This window comes from Mustela putorius, unplaced genomic scaffold, assembly GCF_011764305.1.
Source record: "Mustela putorius furo isolate JIRA1106 unplaced genomic scaffold, ASM1176430v1.1 tig00003834_pilon_pilon_pilon, whole genome shotgun sequence".
Classification (NCBI taxonomy): domain Eukaryota; kingdom Metazoa; phylum Chordata; class Mammalia; order Carnivora; family Mustelidae; genus Mustela; species Mustela putorius.
The window spans coordinates 108,702,841-108,721,106 of record NW_025421987.1 but is presented as its reverse complement, the minus strand read 5'-3'; the positions used below and the strand labels follow the sequence as shown (position 1 = coordinate 108,721,106).

At 35.1% G+C, this 18,266-nt stretch overlaps 1 protein-coding gene across 2 annotated transcripts in view; it reads left to right on the top strand.

Moving 5' to 3' along the window:
• Positions 1-18,266, top strand: part of DNAJC13 (DnaJ heat shock protein family (Hsp40) member C13) — a 124,810-nt gene that overhangs the window by 67,477 nt on the left and 39,067 nt on the right. For both annotated transcript variants that reach the window (XM_004762502.3, XM_004762501.3), the window contains 12 exons: positions 1,349-1,452; positions 1,540-1,699; positions 3,365-3,427; positions 5,344-5,445; positions 6,852-6,956; positions 7,764-7,966; positions 9,047-9,131; positions 12,025-12,179; positions 12,700-12,745; positions 14,784-14,938; positions 16,250-16,451; positions 18,058-18,173. In XM_004762502.3, coding sequence (XP_004762559.1) covers positions 1,349-1,452; positions 1,540-1,699; positions 3,365-3,427; positions 5,344-5,445; positions 6,852-6,956; positions 7,764-7,966; positions 9,047-9,131; positions 12,025-12,179; positions 12,700-12,745; positions 14,784-14,938; positions 16,250-16,451; positions 18,058-18,173 — 1,496 coding nt within the window. The remainder of the gene's footprint in view (positions 1-1,348; positions 1,453-1,539; positions 1,700-3,364; positions 3,428-5,343; positions 5,446-6,851; positions 6,957-7,763; positions 7,967-9,046; positions 9,132-12,024; positions 12,180-12,699; positions 12,746-14,783; positions 14,939-16,249; positions 16,452-18,057; positions 18,174-18,266) is intronic.

Below are 18,266 nucleotides of genomic sequence, written 5' to 3'. Positions count from 1 at the left end.
CCACCAGATTCATGTTCTTGACTGAAGATCTTTCTCTACTTGCTATTCCTTCTTAGTAGAATATTCTTTTTCCCTGGATAGTTTTATAACTTGTTTTTTCCCTCAGGTCTTTAACTGAATGTCATCATCTGAATACGCCTTCCCTGGCCACTCTGTTTAAAAATTCAGCCCTTGGTGTGCCTGGGTGACTCAGTTGGTTAAGTGTCCAACTCTTGATATCAGCTCAGGTCATGATCTCAGTGTTGTGAGATTGAGCCTCGTGTCAGTCTCCATGCTCAGCAAGGATCCTGCTTGAGATCTCTCCCTGTCCCCCTCCTGCCACCCCTTTACTCATTTCCTCTCTAAAAATGAATAAATCATTAAAAATGCGGCCCTCTGTGTGTGTACATACAACCTTCTACTCTTTCCTCCTCCCTCTCCCTTTCCCTGCTTTATTCCACCCCATAACACTTTACTGTCACCCAATTATCATGTGTATTTTGCTTTTTTATCTGCTACTCCTGCAAGGACAGTAATTTTTATGTTTGTTTATTTGACGACTAGAACAGTGCATGGCACGTACCGTATATATTTAGTAAATAGAAGTTGAATGAATTGAATGCTCAATTTATAGAAAGAAAGTGAAATGGATATATGTATATATTTATATTTGATTTTATATAGTTTATATTTTTAGAAATTAGTTATTTTAGGCTTTGGAAAAAGAATTTTAATAATCTGGTCAGTAGAATTCCTTTTTACAATTGCTTGCAAATCTTTACTTTAGACAAGCAGCCTGAGTACAAAGGTCATGGTGCTGCCATAACTCCTGATCATCACAGACTTCTCCTTCATGTGTCACCTCCTTTGTAATCTGGGGTAATGTGACATGCAGAGAATGAATAAATAAAAATACACCATAAAGTGTAGTTGATGTTTTGGGAGATGAGGAAAAACCTGGGGTAACCTAGATGAATTGCACAAACTGTGTGTGGTACAGGATCATTTACTCCATAGTTGATTGTGACAAACTGAGAAAGGAGTGAAGCAGATTATCTCTTAACAGTGTTTTAAGTCTTCCTTCTCTTCAGCATCATTAATACCATATAGTCCTGTGAAAGTTTTTATCAGCAAGTTTTACATTCGTAAATTTGGCATAGAATACCAACTCAGTAACATTTAACTAGAATATTAAGTTATATTAGTAATAATGAATTATCAAATATTTTAAGAAATGAATTTTTTTCCTAGTAAAGGTGGTCTTACAAGAAAAGAAAAAAGCTCTGAACAGAATTTAAGAAGTATTATGTGGAAACTGCCAACACTTTCTTGTAAACTAAAATAATCTAATGTGTGTTTATTAATAAAGGTTAAATATGAGTGCCTGGCAGAGGAAATCAAAATAGGAGACTATTACCTGAGATTACTATTGGAGGAAGATGAGAATGAAGAAAGTGGATCAATTAAGAGATCGTAAGCTACTCTTCATAAATTGTTATATTTGATTTCATTCTTAGTTTCATGGCTGATTCCATTGTGAACTTTCTCTAAAAAATCTAGGTATGAATTTTTCAACGAGCTCTATCATCGTTTCCTGCTCACCCCAAAAGTAAACATGAAGTGTTTATGTTTACAAGCTCTTGCTATTGTTTATGGTAGATGTCATGAAGAAATAGGACCTTTTACAGATACAAGATATATCATCGGAATGTTAGAGAGGGTAAGAATATCATTTAAGGAAACTGCTACTTGAAAAACTTGCATTTTGGGTACTTGTTAAATTTTCAACTGAATATAAATTCTGTTTGATTACATTGTTAACATAACTTTCTGTATGAGTTTTGTGTGGTTTATATTATACTTAATTAAATATAAATTAGATGAATAAAAAATGACTAATGGGTTAGTGTTTGTTCATGTCAGTTTATTTTTTTCAGTTGCTGCTTTTGAACTTTAGTGACTTATTTGCCAATCTTTAAGTATGGATGAGTTGGAACAGTGTATAAAAGAAATAGTGACTGTTGGGTTTTCCAGTTCAGAAGAATCTTAAATTATGCTAGCACACTAAATTTTTTTTTTTAATATTTTCTTTATTTATTTGAGAGAGAGAATGATTGGTGGGAAGGGGCAGAAGGAGAGGGAGAAGCAGACTCCCTGCCAAGCAAGGAGTGTGATGGTGGACTTGATCTTGGGACTCTGGGATCATGACCTGAGCCACAGACAGACGCTCAGCCAACCGAGCCACCCAGGCACTGGCTAGCATACTGAATTTCAGTGTGAAGATTATAAAAGGTTTTAGAACTATAATGATAGCCAAAAAAGGGGAAACTTGAGTTAGTACATTTTAGAAAGTTTGTCCTTTAACACTTGAGGTTGGCTGGGGGAAAGAACATAGTGACCCATTCATCTATCCTGCAACTCAGATATGAGTATAACCTACTTGTTGCTGTATATACACTTTGTTCTTTCATTTGTGCTTATAGTCCTCTTATATTTAACATTTTGAATTTCAGTGAACTGCCTAGAACCATTTCACCAGTTTTTAAATGGCCATCAGTGCTTATTATAATTACCTTAACTGTCAGTCATACTTCGTATATTAGAAAACTGATTCTGGATAAGATCATAAAAGCATACCTAGGAAATAACATAACCAGATGAAAATTTTTATTGTTTGTTGTTAGACCAGATTGTACTGTTGAATTCTAATTCGCTGTTAACTCCAGCAAACCCGAGTACTTATAGCATAGCCTTTGTATTTTTTAGGCAGATACATTTTTTTTAAGGATTTTATTTATTTATTTGACAGAGAGAGATCACAAGTAGGCAGAGAGAGAGGAGGAAGCAGGCTCCCTGCTGAGCAGAAAGCCCGATGTGGGGCTCGATCCCAGGACCCTGGGATCATGACCTGAGCTGAAGGCAGAGGCTTTAACCCAGAGCCACCCAGGCGCCCCTAGGCAGATATATTTTTACTTCTTGTTTCTGTTCATCATGATGTGATTTATATGAAATAATCATTCTTTAGAATATTTCCTTAATTGAGAAGTGTCATCTGGGGTAATTTGTCTCAATTTTCATTTTCATATATTAAAGTATATATTTGTATATGTATACACTACATATTAAAGTAATCTATTTTTGACTTTTAAAATATATGCCTTTCTAGGGAAATTAGATAAGTTATATAAAATTTCAGGGAATGTAAGACATTGAGGAATTAAAGAATAATGAATAGTCTTCTCTCATGTTCTTGATGTTTAAAAGATGACTTTATTTCTTATTGACTGTTGGAGTCAACAGTCTTATTGACGGTTGTTTGTCTGGAGATAATAACTTAGGTTGTGTTTCTGTTCACTTCTGACTAAATTCTCATTTATTTCAATAGTGCACAGATAAACTTGAAAGAGATCGGTTGATCCTCTTCCTTAACAAGTTGATCCTTAATAAGGTACAGTATTTTTGCTTAAGTGTACAGTTATTTGGAAATAAATCACACGAATATATAACAAAAAGATAAATTATTACAGTTTGAGCTAATTATCCAGACATGATTCTTTTCTCATCTTCTCCTTTTAGATCGGAAATCTCTTTGTGCTATTAACTTCTGGAGTGAAAATTTTTTGCCAAATACTCTCCGTACATTCTGTCATACTGATACAGATACTAAGTAAATTAATGATAATACAGTTCTGAATGAAGAATAATGAGAGATGAAATCTAATAGCTGATTTTTCTTTAGGGACTCTTTAGGGTTGAACTTGAAGTAAAATAAATATTTGACATAAAATGGAGGGTTTCTTATTTATTCAGTGTACATTTTGATGATAAAGTAAGAGGCACTTTAGCTCTTCACATTTTTTTTTTAAGATTTTATTTATTTACCTGTCAGAGAGAGAGTGCACGCATGTGAGCACATGCTCACAGCCAGCAGTGTGGCAGGCAGAGGTGGGGAGAGAAGCCGGCTCCCTGCTGAGCAAGGAGCCCAATGCGGGACTCGATCCCAGGACCCTGGGATTAAGACCTGAGCCAAAAGCAGTGCCTTAACTGACTGAGCCACCCAGGCGTCCCCACATTTTCTTTTTTAAGACATTTTAGGGAGCTCAGTTGGTTAAGGGTCTGACTCTTTTATTCCCCCCAAGATTTTATTTATTTATTTGATAGAGATCGATATCAAGAGAAGGAACATTTTAAGTATGGGGGAGCTGAGAGAGAGAAGCTGGCTCCATGTTGAGCAGGGAGCCTGATGTGGGGCTGGATCCCAGGACACTGGGATCATGACCTGAGCTGAAGGCAGATGCTAAATGACTGAGCCACCCAGGTGCCCCTAAGCTTTTGACTCTTAATTTCAGATCAGGTCTTGATCTTAGGGTGGTGAGATTGAGCCCCACTGTGTGGAGTCTGCTTGGGACTCTCTCCCCCTCCTCTGCCTCCCTCTCACATGTCCTCTCTCTCTCAAATATCTTTTTTTTTTTTTAAGGAAAATTTCATTTGTTTTTAAGATTTTATTTATTTATTTGAGAGAGAGTTCAAGCAGTGGGGGAGGGCAGAGAGAGAGGGACAAGTAGATTCCCTGCTGAGTGCAGATCCTGATATGGGGCTGGATTCCAGGACCTTGAGATCATGACCTGAGCCGAAGGCACTTAATTGACTGAGCCACCCAGGCACTAAATCTTAAAAAAAAAAAAAAAAAAAAAAGACATTTTAATAGGTTAATACGGGTTTCTAACAAGAATTCATAGTTGTAAATGTAGCATTAACTCATATTTATATGATGTTGCAGTGAAATCTGAGCAAGTCTTTTTATTTCTAAAATTCATGATATTCTCCCTTGCTTAGTTTTATTCTCACTTTGAGAAAACAGTGCACATTTTAAAATGAAGTATAATAAGTTTTATGAAAATTTAAATTATAATCTCTTCCTAACTTCTAAGAAATTGCCAGTTTTTATCTTAAGTTTATAAGAACTGGAACATTAAAAGGTTTTTCAATATACCAGATTTTATTTCTGATTATATGATAATCTGGTTATTAACAAAAAAAAATCTAGGAAAATGCTGGATAATTCAAGAACCAGAGAATTTATCATGGGTGTTGCTCCTGCCAGGCTTTGTTTATTTTTATTTTTATTTGCTCAGAATATGTTTAAGTAAAAATTCTTTATGCTCTCTCTTTGCTTTGGCCTTTTCACATTTATCTAAATTCATGTTTGTTGAACACAAAATCCTGAAAACACTTAAGTAATATCAGTTGTATGTCAACTTTTCCAAAGAGATCCTAAATGTTTTCTTCTTTGAGAGTCTTTTTGTAATAGTACCTATTGGAAAGATAAATTTTCAGTTAGGTCAAAGTATTTTTGCCTTCCAGAGAAATGTTAAAGATCTCATGGATTCAAATGGAATTAGAATCCTTGTGGACTTGCTTACCCTTGCACATCTCCATGTGAGCCGAGCTACAGTACCACTGCAAGTATGTATACTTATCTAGATTTCACAAAAAGAATCCTAAAAATTGACATGAAAATGTGTCAGTATATGTGGCCCTGAATGTGGCCAGTAAAAGTTAAAATCACCATAAGAACAATCTCAAATGGACAGTGTTGATCCAGTTTTATTTTTCAAGTGTCTCTTTTGTCTTTTAAAGTAACTGTATTTCTAATGTGGTTTATTTTGAGGCAGTGCAATCTGTAAGATTTAAACTGAATTTATCAGTTATGTAATTAGAACTTATAGCATTAACAGCCACTGAAAATATATTTTGCCTTTAGAAATCTGGAGGCCTTATTGAAACCAGACAGTAAGAGGATAGAGCTCCAGGTCTCTACTGAAAGCTAACTTTCAGTACCTAACTAGTAGAAGAGATCCATACCTAGTTAACTAGTGATTTTTTTGGTGTTACATTTTGGTTTTGTTTAATCTCCTGGTTTGGGGAGATGTTCCATGTTAGTTTTTGGCTGAATTATGTACAGAAGTGATATTCAAATATTTAGAATATGCCATTTTCTATTATCAGGTATAAATAATAGTAATTGTAATGCTTCTGTAGCATGACAGTATACCCGGTACTATTTTGGAATACATGATATATTAACTCTTTAAATTCCCTGGTGGCCCTCCCATTTTATAGAAGAGGAAAAACTGCAGGACAGAGAAGCCAAGTATATTACCCAGGACCAACCATTATGGAATAGAGCCAGAGTTAGAACCCAGATTCTCAGGACTTAACCACTTTGCTGTGCTTCTCTATATGAATCTAATCATAAGTAGTAATTATGAGGGTAGTTAAAAACCTGTTTTAATAAAATAATACTAACTACATAAAAATTTTATCTTTGGTTCTCATAAATATTGATATATAAAATTATAAGAATTACTGTAGGGAGGGAAGTAGATTGAAAGTGTTTAAAAGCATTAAAAACCTTACTTTTAGTATTTTAACTCTTCAATCACAGATGATTATTGAAATTTTTAGTTGGAGTTTTCTTCTCTCAAAAGAACTCGAATATTTTCAGCATTGTGGTTTAAAGTTAATGTTATATTTATTTATGTAGCTATTTATAATATTCTTTGCTACTAAAATTTTACTGGCCTGAAAATTTATTAATGACCATAGGGAATGCAGATGTCTTTGAATTTAGTTTAGACTGCCAAGTGAGTTTAGGAAACCATTTATTTCAAATGCCTATTAGTAGGGAAATAGCTTTTTTGGACTGCTCACTTGGACATCTAATACTTTACTCTTAAGATCACCTGAAATTTAGGTGATTTTTTTCAAGGGCATATAAACCTAGAAAGTTAGTACTGTGTTACTTTTTTATGATATCTGCCCCCTTAGATTTCTGCCTTGAAAAATAACTACATCTTTTTAAAACTTAGAGCAATGTAATCGAAGCTGCTCCAGATATGAAAAGAGAGAGTGAAAAGGAATGGTACTTTGGCAATGCAGACAAAGAAAGGAGTGGCCCATATGGATTTCATGAGGTTGGTGTTTTAGAGGAACTTTCTGTGATGGTCTTTGTTCTTCTTAGGCCCTCCTGCTTAGCACACATAGCAAGAGATGTTGAGTATTTTTAAACTATGATTGGAAGTACTGTCATCAGCTTCAGGGGCTCTGCCATGCAATTTCTACATGAAGGATTAACTGGCTTGCAGTTATAAAGGACCACATATGCAGACGCAGACACAGCCCTGTCTTCAAACCTTGTTGTTTATAGGCTGTTGTTACAGAGGTAGCACTTAGATTTTTAATGAACTTTAAAGTAATAATAGCAATTGCTACATTAATAATTATAAGATATTATAAATATTAAGGCTTTTCAAACTATAATGCTTCTATATGGAATGAATAGGTAAATTTTAATATGCAGTCTGAAATTCATTGAAAATTTCCAGTGCAATCCAGGGGCAATTTCCATCTTAACATCTGCTGATATTTGTTCTTGGCCTCCCAGGCTCATTTGGAATTTAGCTGAAGATAGTTTTATAGAAGACCAAGCCTTCTGCTTGTATATATCTTGGTCATTTTACACTCAGCCTACTGTTTTCATTCTTTCCAGTGTTCTTTATGCTCTGCAGGCAGGTTGGCAAACTCAATGGTTATTTTCTTATATTAGTAACATATTTCAGGTTCCTGAAGACTTGTCAACAAAAGTTTACTGTTTTTTTTTTTGATAGTTGACTTGGATGTTAATTACCATCATTCATGTATTTACTACAAAATAGAAAACCTTAGCAAATCTCATTTTGCTTCGTTTGTGTTGGTAGTAATGGTTCCTTCCATTGATTTAGATGCAAGAATTATGGACCAAAGGAATGTTAAATGCAAAAACAAGATGCTGGGCTCAAGGCATGGATGGATGGCGACCACTTCAGGCAATACCTCAGCTTAAATGGTGTCTGTTAGCCAGTGGACAGGCTGTGCTAAATGAAACTGACCTTGCTACCCTTATACTGAACATGTTGATCACAATGTGTGGATATTTTCCAAGCAGGTAAAATGTAATTGAACATTTCCATGGTTAACAGGGACTCTGAAATATCTTGTTCTCTCCATTTTTATGGGAGCTTCCTCAGTAGCAACATGGGATAACCCTGGTGATTTAGAGCAAAGATAATTCCATTTGTGACCTTGAGGGAATGCTGCTTTGAGTTTTGGAGCTTTTGAAACACACAAATTATTTGCAAAATATATTGAAAAGGTAACTAAAAAGTGGCTTTCTCTGGGAGACTTCAAATAATGTTACCAAATTGAGACTTACTAGCTGCACTCTAGCAACAGTAACAATTGTCACATTCCTGTGAATCAAATATGAACATTTGAAGTAAACATACTTCAGTCTGCTGCAGTCTAATGGTGAGTGCCACTGGCTCTTTGTCAGGTTAGCTACTCTTAGTATAGAACTTGAGTCTAAACCCACATCTTGGCCCTATCTTGTCCCACTTGACAAGTGAAGGTGAGAATGTGTTATTCAATAATAATTATAACTTTTGCGTGGACTTTTGATATTTATAGAATATTTGCGTATGTATCATTTTGTTTATTACTCTACTAGAGACATTTTGTGATGGAAGTTACTGAGAAATTATCAGTTTCATAACACTTAAGGCTTTTATGGTGCCAGTTATCTTTAAAATTCAGATCAGACTCAAAAGCATACAGTTAGCATTTAGAAGGAAGGTAACATTAAAATTAAAGCTATATGTGGAAAATACTGAGAGTAGTTAAAGTTTAAATTTATGTGACAAAGTTTGATATGCCCTTTGGGGGGAAATATCCTCTGACAGTGTGTTGGACAACACCAAGTTTAATCAATTAAATAATAAATAAGAGTCTTTGGCTCTTCTAGGGCACTGTTTTTCAAGGAAATCTTATGGAAGGAAATGAAGTCATATTAAACAGCCAAATAGATTTAAACCAAAATACCTAATCATGTTCCCAGCTGTATGAGAGCTTAGTCTTCATTAACAAAAAAGTAAGGTAACATGCTTTGTGCCTAGTAGAATGTCATATCCTCTGCACATACAAATTTTATTAAATACATTAAATGTTGACCTTAGAAAATATTTTCTAGGGATCAAGATAATGCCATCATTCGCCCTTTACCCAGAGTAAAAAGACTGCTGTCAGACAGTGCTTGCCTTCCCCATATTATTCAGGTGAGTTACCTTTCTGTTACCAAATTAGGAACAGTATTTTAAGAATCATTCTCCGTTATTCAATTTTGGCATGAGCCCTAGTTTTTGTTTTATTGTAGTGTATTCCACTTATAAAAAACCTCAACCCTGATTTACATTTATTTCACTTAGTCCTAATTGAGTCAATATTCTGAATACACTATGGAAGATTGTCTATCCAAGAACCTAAACATAGGAAGCTTCCAGACTCCAGAATTACTCTCAGAAGGTTTTATTTATTATGCATTCTTCAAATCATACCATTGAAGTTAGGACTCCTGGGAAGCACACCAGTAGGCCACAGAAGTGGACATGTGTTCCAAGTAATTAATCATAGCAGTCTTGCCAGCTTGCCTTAGAGTTTTACTCTTTTCAGTTAAATGTTTTCATGGATAACAACCAGTCCAGCGCATTGAGTTGGAATTACATAGGATATACTAAAGTATTTTTTCTCCTTTTTTCCCCTTATTATTCTGCTTTTTAGAATTATGCTATTCAGATTCACATTAAATCCAAATAAGTCAGGTCCCAGAGATTTTAGGTCAGTGTTTCCCTCCTATCTGTTATTAAATCTCTTTTTTAATTTATTTTTAAAGATTTTATTTATTTGAGAGAGAGAGCACGAGCAGAGGGAGAGGCAGAGAGCAGAGAGCCCAATGTGGGACTTGATCCCAGGACTCTGAGATCATGACCTGAGCTGAAGGTAGACGCTTAACTGACTGAGCCACCCAGGCACCCCTAAATCTCATTTTTGTATTCACCATGCATGATGTGGCTTTTGAAGTATATGGCAGTAACTTCTGTTTGTACAGTTGTACATTGGTGTGAGAAGGGAAAGAATTACTTCGTGTATTTTTACATTCATAAATATGCAAGTGCCTGTGTAAGTCACTGATAATGAAAACTGTCCTCTGAAATACAACAGTGACAGTGCCCTATTTAATCCCCCCACCCCTGCAACTTCTGTTATTTAAGTATATCAACATTTCAAAATGTGTATGCTTTTCTGTATGGACCTTTTTGTTTCACTGCTTAAATGAAAGAGTGCTATAATTACTGTTTCTTGGAACCACCACCCACTCCGGTCTGGAGCATTATACAACTGTATGTGGGGTGATACAAGAGAAGGATTTGTTTTCTATTCTGGGCATGTAGGTAAAGGCCTACCTCTCTCAAGTATTTTCCCAAGACTTAGGAAGCTGGAAAGAAAGAGGTAAATGCAAACACTGTTGAATTTCAGGCCAGGAAAGAATGACTAAAAAAAACCTTCTAAGAGATATGGTTGGGGTAACATGAAGCTTTGGAGGGAAAGAGTCCATCTTTTAAAATTATTTTTTTTTTATTTTTAAAGAGTTTATTTATTTGTATGAGAGAGAGAGAGCGAGTCTAAGTAGGGGCGTAGCAGGCAGAGGGAAAAGTTGTTTCCCGGCTGAGCAGGGAGCCTTATGTGGGGCTCAGTCCCAGGACTCTGGGATCATGACCTGAGCTGAAGGCAGAGGCTTAACCCACCGAGCCACATAGGCGCCCAGCCTATCTGTTCTTAATAGTTTATACTGCTTATATCTTTTATGCTGAGTTCAAAAAATGTTTTTTGAAGCTCTTTTTATTTTTCCTCAATTTCCCACATTCTGGGAGATTGTAATCTTTCTAAACACAGGCAGCTATAGTAGTTTTTAGGAACATGCTATTTACATTGGTTGGTACAAATTTCTGTACTTCATTTGACTTTAAGAGCAATCACTGGCTTGACCTTTTTGGTAACATCTTCAGAATTTTTAGAGAGTATCTGAGTGAATGTCCTAGGTTTTCTGGTATAGTCAGTTTCAAATATTCTGAGTTTGTGCCTCCTAATTCCTATATATTTTTTAAAATGATATAACAAGTCTTGAACTACAACTGCTATTAAACTAGGGAAAATCCTGTGCTACTGTATCTCAGTTTTTCCTTTGTAAAATATGGCATAGTACTAAACACTCAGTCTAAATAACTCATTGAAAAGGTAAAGACACCAAAACACAGAGAAATCCAAATTATTTACTTAAAGACATATAGCAATTCAGTCTTAGAACAGAGTCTACAACTTTGACCTCCTAATATGAGCCAGAATTTACTCGTTATTGCAGTTTTTTTACTGGTAGAATTTGGCCCACTGTTGGGGATTCTTGTGAAGTGTTTATAGAAAATTGAGATGCTACCTATATTAAGATAAAACTTACCAAATATCTTTGTCAGTTGTTTATTCATAGCAACTCTGTATGATTTTTTTAATAGCCTGGATTCATTATGGTGGTCCCAGGTGCTCTCTTCAGTACTCTTAGCTCAAATTTCTAGAGACCTCCTCTCTTGGTACTTTCTGGCAGTAGAAGTACTACTGGTATTCCGTTACCTGTTTGCCCTCTACCTGCATTTGGACATCTATTTTTCAGTGCTGTTAGTGTGCACTGACAGTTCTCTGCTCCTTGAGTTCTCAGGTAGTCTTCAGGGAACGCTTCTGTTCTGAAACTAACCCAAAGCATAGCTACTTTTCCTTTTTATTTTGTCATTAACAAAGAAGTCCACTCTGAAAGAATCCTGCATAAGAAACAGTTTTATCTGTAATGATAACATAGCTTCCCATGTCTTTGGGCCTTTTCTGAATAAGTTTTCATCAGTTCTCAGTGTTTTACTGTCTGTGCATTAAGCTGTAAAATGATCTAATTTTCAAATCTATTGAGTCTGGTAGACAAACAGAGTTACTAAATCCCACAGTTTTTATTTTATAACTCACAGAAAGGAAACTATAACTTCAGCACATGAAATACATACTCCTAAAGTAAATGATGTTATTGCAAGTTTTTTTTAATAATCTGGTAACAAAAACAATTTATTTTTTTAGCTACTGCTGACCTTTGACCCTATCCTTGTTGAGAAGGTTGCGATTTTGTTACACCATATCATGCAAGATAACCCACAGTTACCTCGTCTTTATCTTAGTGGAGTATTTTTCTTTATCATGATGTATACAGGTTCCAATGTGCTTCCTATTGCTCGGTAAGAACTTTAAAGGTAATCTTCAAGTTATTTGAAATGTAGAGGGATAGATTTTTTTAAATTGATTATTTTTGTGAGTACATCATTGCTTTTGTTAAGTTTTTCATTATAAAAGCTGTTTAACTATATGTCTGAAAATTTGGCAGTTAGAGTGAGTAAAAAAATAACTCAGAATTATGCCACTTTACCACATCTAACCGAAGAATTTGTCACCATCTTTTATAATACATACAATTCTAATAATATGTGTTTAATATAACTATACTCATACTACACATACAGTTTTACATTTTGATTTTTCTTCAAATTGGGTGATTTTTCATATTATTACATAATCTTACTATGACTGTAATTTTAAAATCTTCCTAATTTATTTAATTTTTTTAATTAGAAATTAAACAATTTAGGAATATGTATTTTGCGGTTTTTATTTATCTATTAAAAAAATCTGATCTTTAGAAAGCTAAAGTTACTTAATTTAAGTCAGTTCCTATGTCTGACAGGTCATTTTTTCCCCTAGATTTTTGAAGTATACGCATACCAAACAGGCTTTCAAGTCAGAGGAGGTAAGTCAGATTATCCTCTGAATATATAACTTACCACTGGATAAGCTATCTTAGCACTTAAGTTCCCCGAGCTGTGTATGTTTACTAGAATGTAAGCACTTGAGGGCAGGTACTGTTTAACTCATTTTTCACATGCCTTGTGTTACCTTGTACATAGAAAGTTGTAAGGTAATTTTTTTTTATTAATTAAATTTATTTATTTTCAGCATAACAGTATTCATTATTTTTGCACCACACCCAGTTCTCCATGCAATCTGTGCCCTCTATAATACCCACCACCTGGTACCCCAACCTCCCACCCCCCCACCACTTCATTCCCCTCAGATTGTTTTTCAGAGTCCATAGTCTCTCATGGTTCACTCGTAAGGTAATTTTTTTAATGAAAATAAATGTTGCCCATTAGACTTAACATTAAAATTTTAGATGTGAATTATAACTTGACACTGTGACTATAACTTGTTCACTTTGTGTGAAATTTAGATTAATAATTTTCATAAATACTTGAGTGTATAACTGAATCTCATATAATCAGCTAAAATTTAGTTAAGACATCAGTCTTCTTTTTGTTCAGATCACAAGGTGGCAGAAGTGCCAAGTTTCTCTTTTGAAGCTGCTTAATTTTTCAGGCACTCTCAAGTGTCCTTCCATTTTTACTGAGGAAGAAAAATAGGAATCCAAAAAAGATAAGACTCATCCAGATAGCTTTTGCAACTTGAAACCTTATATTTATTGTCAAAACATAACTAAAGGATGTTTCAAATTTTGTTAGGGTTTTCATGGAGCATTGATTTTCAGATCTTATTGAGAGTATAAAAATAAACCAAAACCAGACCACGGTTGAGGTGACTAATCAAGGAATGTTTATGCCACTTTAACAGTGGATACTAGTTCAAACTGCATGTTTTCTAGAGAAACCAGTGAAGCCCTGGAAATAATCTGTCTAATGCTATTAAAGAGATGGCCATGGCAATATAATTTCCACAGTTTTATACAAATAGAAAATGAGAATATTAAGAAAGTTTTTTAAAAAATTGCTTCTAACGCTACCACTGTACTGTAGCATTAGGCATTCTTCAACGTTCTTTTTTCCCTTTTTTTTCTGTGCAGTTAATGAGTATGTAATCTTTTTTCCAAATTTTTATAACATGAGAAATGATACATCATTTCACCTAACAATATTTTGAATAAACTGTGTGACAAAACTCTGGGTACAGGAATTACCTAGTAATAGTAGTCTAAAGAACAAAGCAAGCATTTCTTCCTCCTAAAATGTAATGGATAGTGAATTTATGGCTTTTATTAGCAAAAAGCCTGCAAGTATTTATCATCTAATTTGTCCTGGCACTAGGTGGTAAAACTGTGTCTGGGTTTTTTCTTTGTCTTTGTCAGATCTTAGAGAAATAAAATATCAGTTTGCCTAGAAGGAGAAAAGAAAATTATTTCTAGTCCTTAGCATTTTATTTCTATCAGGTAAAGAAATGAGTTTTAAAATTTAGTATGATAAAGTATGGTCATTATCCTGATTACATTTGGCCAGCCAGAGAATATAAAGTCCTTAAAATAGTTAATTATAATTACTTTGAGTAGATATTCTCCATCTAAATAGCCATACTTCATGAGGACTGACTTTAAGATGTTGATTTTCTGGACTTACTTGTTTTTGAAAACAGAAGCAGGTACAGGTGAAAATTGTAACCAGCAGCATAACACTGAATTGATGTAAATCTTTAGTGGGATCTTCTCCTTGTGTTTTCCATTCCTGTATAACTAAGCCAGTTGTCCTAAGTAACTGTTGGCAACACCTGACACCTGACTGCTGGAGGCCCAGCAAATGTTAATTCTATCTTGGGAGCTCATGCCAAAGCCAGTTAATATCAGACATCTTCCCCTTCACATTTTGCCATGTTTTCATCTTAATTTCCAAAGCATAAAAGCAGTTTGTTCCAGTTGTTTTCTTAAAATGTTCTCTAACCCTAATTCATTTATTAGAAAATTGAAAGATAACTTTAGTGTTTCTATGTCTTGTTTTGTTTTAAAGACAAAAGGACAAGATATTTTTCAGAGAAGTATACTTGGGCACATCCTTCCAGAAGCAATGGTTTGTTACTTAGAAAATTATGAGCCTGAAAAGTTTTCTGAGATTTTTCTAGGAGAATTTGATACTCCAGAAGCAATCTGGAGCAGTGAAATGAGGTAAATAGCCCATTGACTGCATTTTATACTCAGAATCTGTGCATCTTGCCATCTGGTTTGACTTCTGTTAAAAGAACTGTTTTAACTAGCTACATGATCTAAGCTACAGTAGTCATTGGTGCCAAATCGGTGATGAGTTTGATAAGACTGGGCTGTAAGCTTTTTTCTATTCTAACATGATTTGACAAAGTTACTGTTACCTTAATAGAGCTTTATATAAGGGTAGAGCCTATTAACCACTGGTGATTCTTAAACCAGTTTATAGAACTGGTAGAATTTTAGGCAGTATGTATAAGGAATATATGGAGATAAAATCAAGACATACCTCCTTGGTATTTGGAAATAGAATTGTACTCCACTCATTAAAAACTATGCCTATGTCGAATGGATCGCACCAAAGATAACCCCAAATCATTATAGAATGAGGCCCCCTAGTCAGCTTATTTTGACCTTAATGTGGAAGTTAGCATTCCTAAAGAATGTCCTGTAGGGGGAAAAGAAAAAGTAGAGGCACAGAAACAGTTGTCAGCATCCAGACAGGCTGTGGAAAAGAGTTTACACTTTGTAGATCAAATGTCAAGGCCACTCAGTCCTCTTAGCTAGATGGCAGTTGATCTTCTGAGTCAGTTATGCATTCCCTTGGCTAACTTCACACTTACGGTGCCACTTGCTCTTTATCATTTGGCTTAGGTTGACCTGTGGACTTGGCATGTGCTAGGCACCAACTTGAATATGTTCTGTATGACAGTCCTGTTTTTCACTGGGTATAAATGAATAGGAATATGAAAAGTCTTACAACAGTTTTTCTTTCTAATATTTTTCTCCTCTGATTGGTTAATATGAGTCCCTTTCTAAAAGATACAACTGTCTGTGTACTAATCACATCACGTTTTTGCTGAACTGAAGGTCAGAGCCCAGATTGTTAACTAAAATAAATACCATGTAGTGGGTTTCTTTGGGGTGCTGGGAAACTTAGTCCCCTGGTTATGCCCTCATGCCTTGTGTATGCAGATGCCATACCATTTGACCTTCTAATGACTGATTTTTGAAAGGACTGGGAATATCAGCCTTTTGTTCTATAGTTGTGTTTATAGATAAGTACTACAAATAAGTTTGTATCAATTGAGGATTTTTACACAATAACTTTAGAATGCCCTCAGTAATGTATTTTGAACACTTAATTTTAGGCCATTAATTGAATTATTCTAAAGAAGATCCATGTTATTATTGTGCATGATTACCTGTCTTAACCTTTTTTTTTTCCCCACTGAAATAATCCCTCATAATGCTTGGAGATTTTTGTAATTGCAGGCGCCTCATGATAGAGAAGATTGCTGCCCATCTTGCTGATTTCACACCACGTCTTCAGAGTAACACAAGAGCACTTTATCAGTATTGTCCCATCCCAGTAATCAACTATCCACAACTAGAAAATGAACTATTTTGTAATATTTATTACCTCAAACAACTTTGTGATACACTCCGATTTCCTGATTGGCCCATTAAAGATCCAGTAAGTCAGTAGATTATTTTGTGCCTTCTCAAACTGTAAAAATAGCCTCTAATCACTTCTGGATATTTTTTCCTCCTCTTGTAAGGATTATAGCTTCCTTATTGTTCCCCCTTCCTTAAGCACTATGCATCTCTGAGTATAGTTCAATATATTTGGGTAAATCTCAAACTGAAAGATAACTTTTTGAGAAATTATTAAGAACTTTACAATCTATCTTTTTGACAAATATAAACATAATTTCATATATATAAGAAATCATATACTGTAATGGCTTGGTGGAAACTTGTCTTTATAGCATACTGAGTAAGCTCATAGATATTAGAGTTAGGCAGTCTGGGATTGAGTCTCAGTTGGGCCATTAATAGGTCTGTTTAACATTGCTTGATTCTTCTAGGCCTCAGTTAGGGTAATAGTACTACTATTACTAATAGCAACTATCTCATGTGGTTGGGCAAATTAAGAACTCATATTAAAAAATAGCATAATTCCTGGCACACATAGGAGGTACTAAGTGAGACCTGCTGATTTATACAGCACTGCATTTAGGAACTCTCCAACTTGAGCCCCTCAATATCTACTGGAAGCCTGGAATGAAGCCTGGGTGCCCATGTTGGTTTGTTACTGTAGCAGAGGTTATGCCATCATCCTTACCAACAAAAGATTTCAGAACAATTCTGTTTATACCAGTAGACACTGCCTCTTTACAGTACTGCGACCAGATGAAGACAGGTGTCTCTGCCACTTGGTCTGGATTCAGCATGAAGTAATAGAGAAGTATGGGTTTTTTAGGGGGACCTAGGACTGAATCCAGTTCCATCGCTTCTAAAGTGAGAAACATTGAGCTATAGCTCAGAATCTGAATGGTTTTTTAACGTATTATTGAAATTTTATAAAAGAATTTAGTCTGCTACAGTGCTACAGTCTGTAAAGCACCTAGCTCCTTGGCATAGAGACATGCATAAATACTAGCTTTCTTCTTCTGACCTACTATCCAGACTCCCTTGTTTTTACTATCCCTTAGATTTGTTTGAATGCCAGCTTACAGGGAATTACATGAGATCACCTTGAGAAGCATGCCACCATAGACTGCTTTCTTTCTTACTGCAGTGTCTCATCTACTAGTTTCAAATTTTTCTGTACTTCCTGAACTTTTAACAATTAAAAATAAAGACCTAAAAATTGGCAGAGAATAAATATTTCACATAAGAGGGTTGTCTGGGTCTACTCAGTCGGGAAAGTGTCCAACTCTTGATTTTGGCTCAGGTCATGATCTCAGGGTTGTGGGATCAAGCCCTGCATCAGGTTCTGTGCTAGTTGTGGATCTAGCTTAAGATTCCATCTCTCCTTCTCCTTCTGCCTCTCCACCCGCTCTAAAAAACAATCACATAAGATAAAGAGAGGGATGTAGCCCTATAGCAGATACCTTGCTGTTTAACAGTGCCAAGAAGGTGATTTTGATTATTTGTATTTCAATAATTGTAGTAATTGGATAGCCTAGAAATGTCAGTTTAAATATATATATAGCACAAGAATTCTGTAACTTAAAAATTACGTTCAGAAATAGTTTTACTTTAAGAGATACAAATTTTAATCCTCTGTCTTTAAGGTTAAGCTTCTAAAAGATACACTTGATGCCTGGAAGAAGGAAGTAGAAAAGAAGCCACCTACAATGTCAATAGATGATGCTTATGAAGTGCTTAATCTCCCTCAAGGACAGGGGCCGTGAGTTATTTTCAGTATTTCAGTAGTAACTTTCTGCCTTGTCTTAGGATATTAATATCAAAGATGAAATTCTTAAACCAACAACTTCTAAAT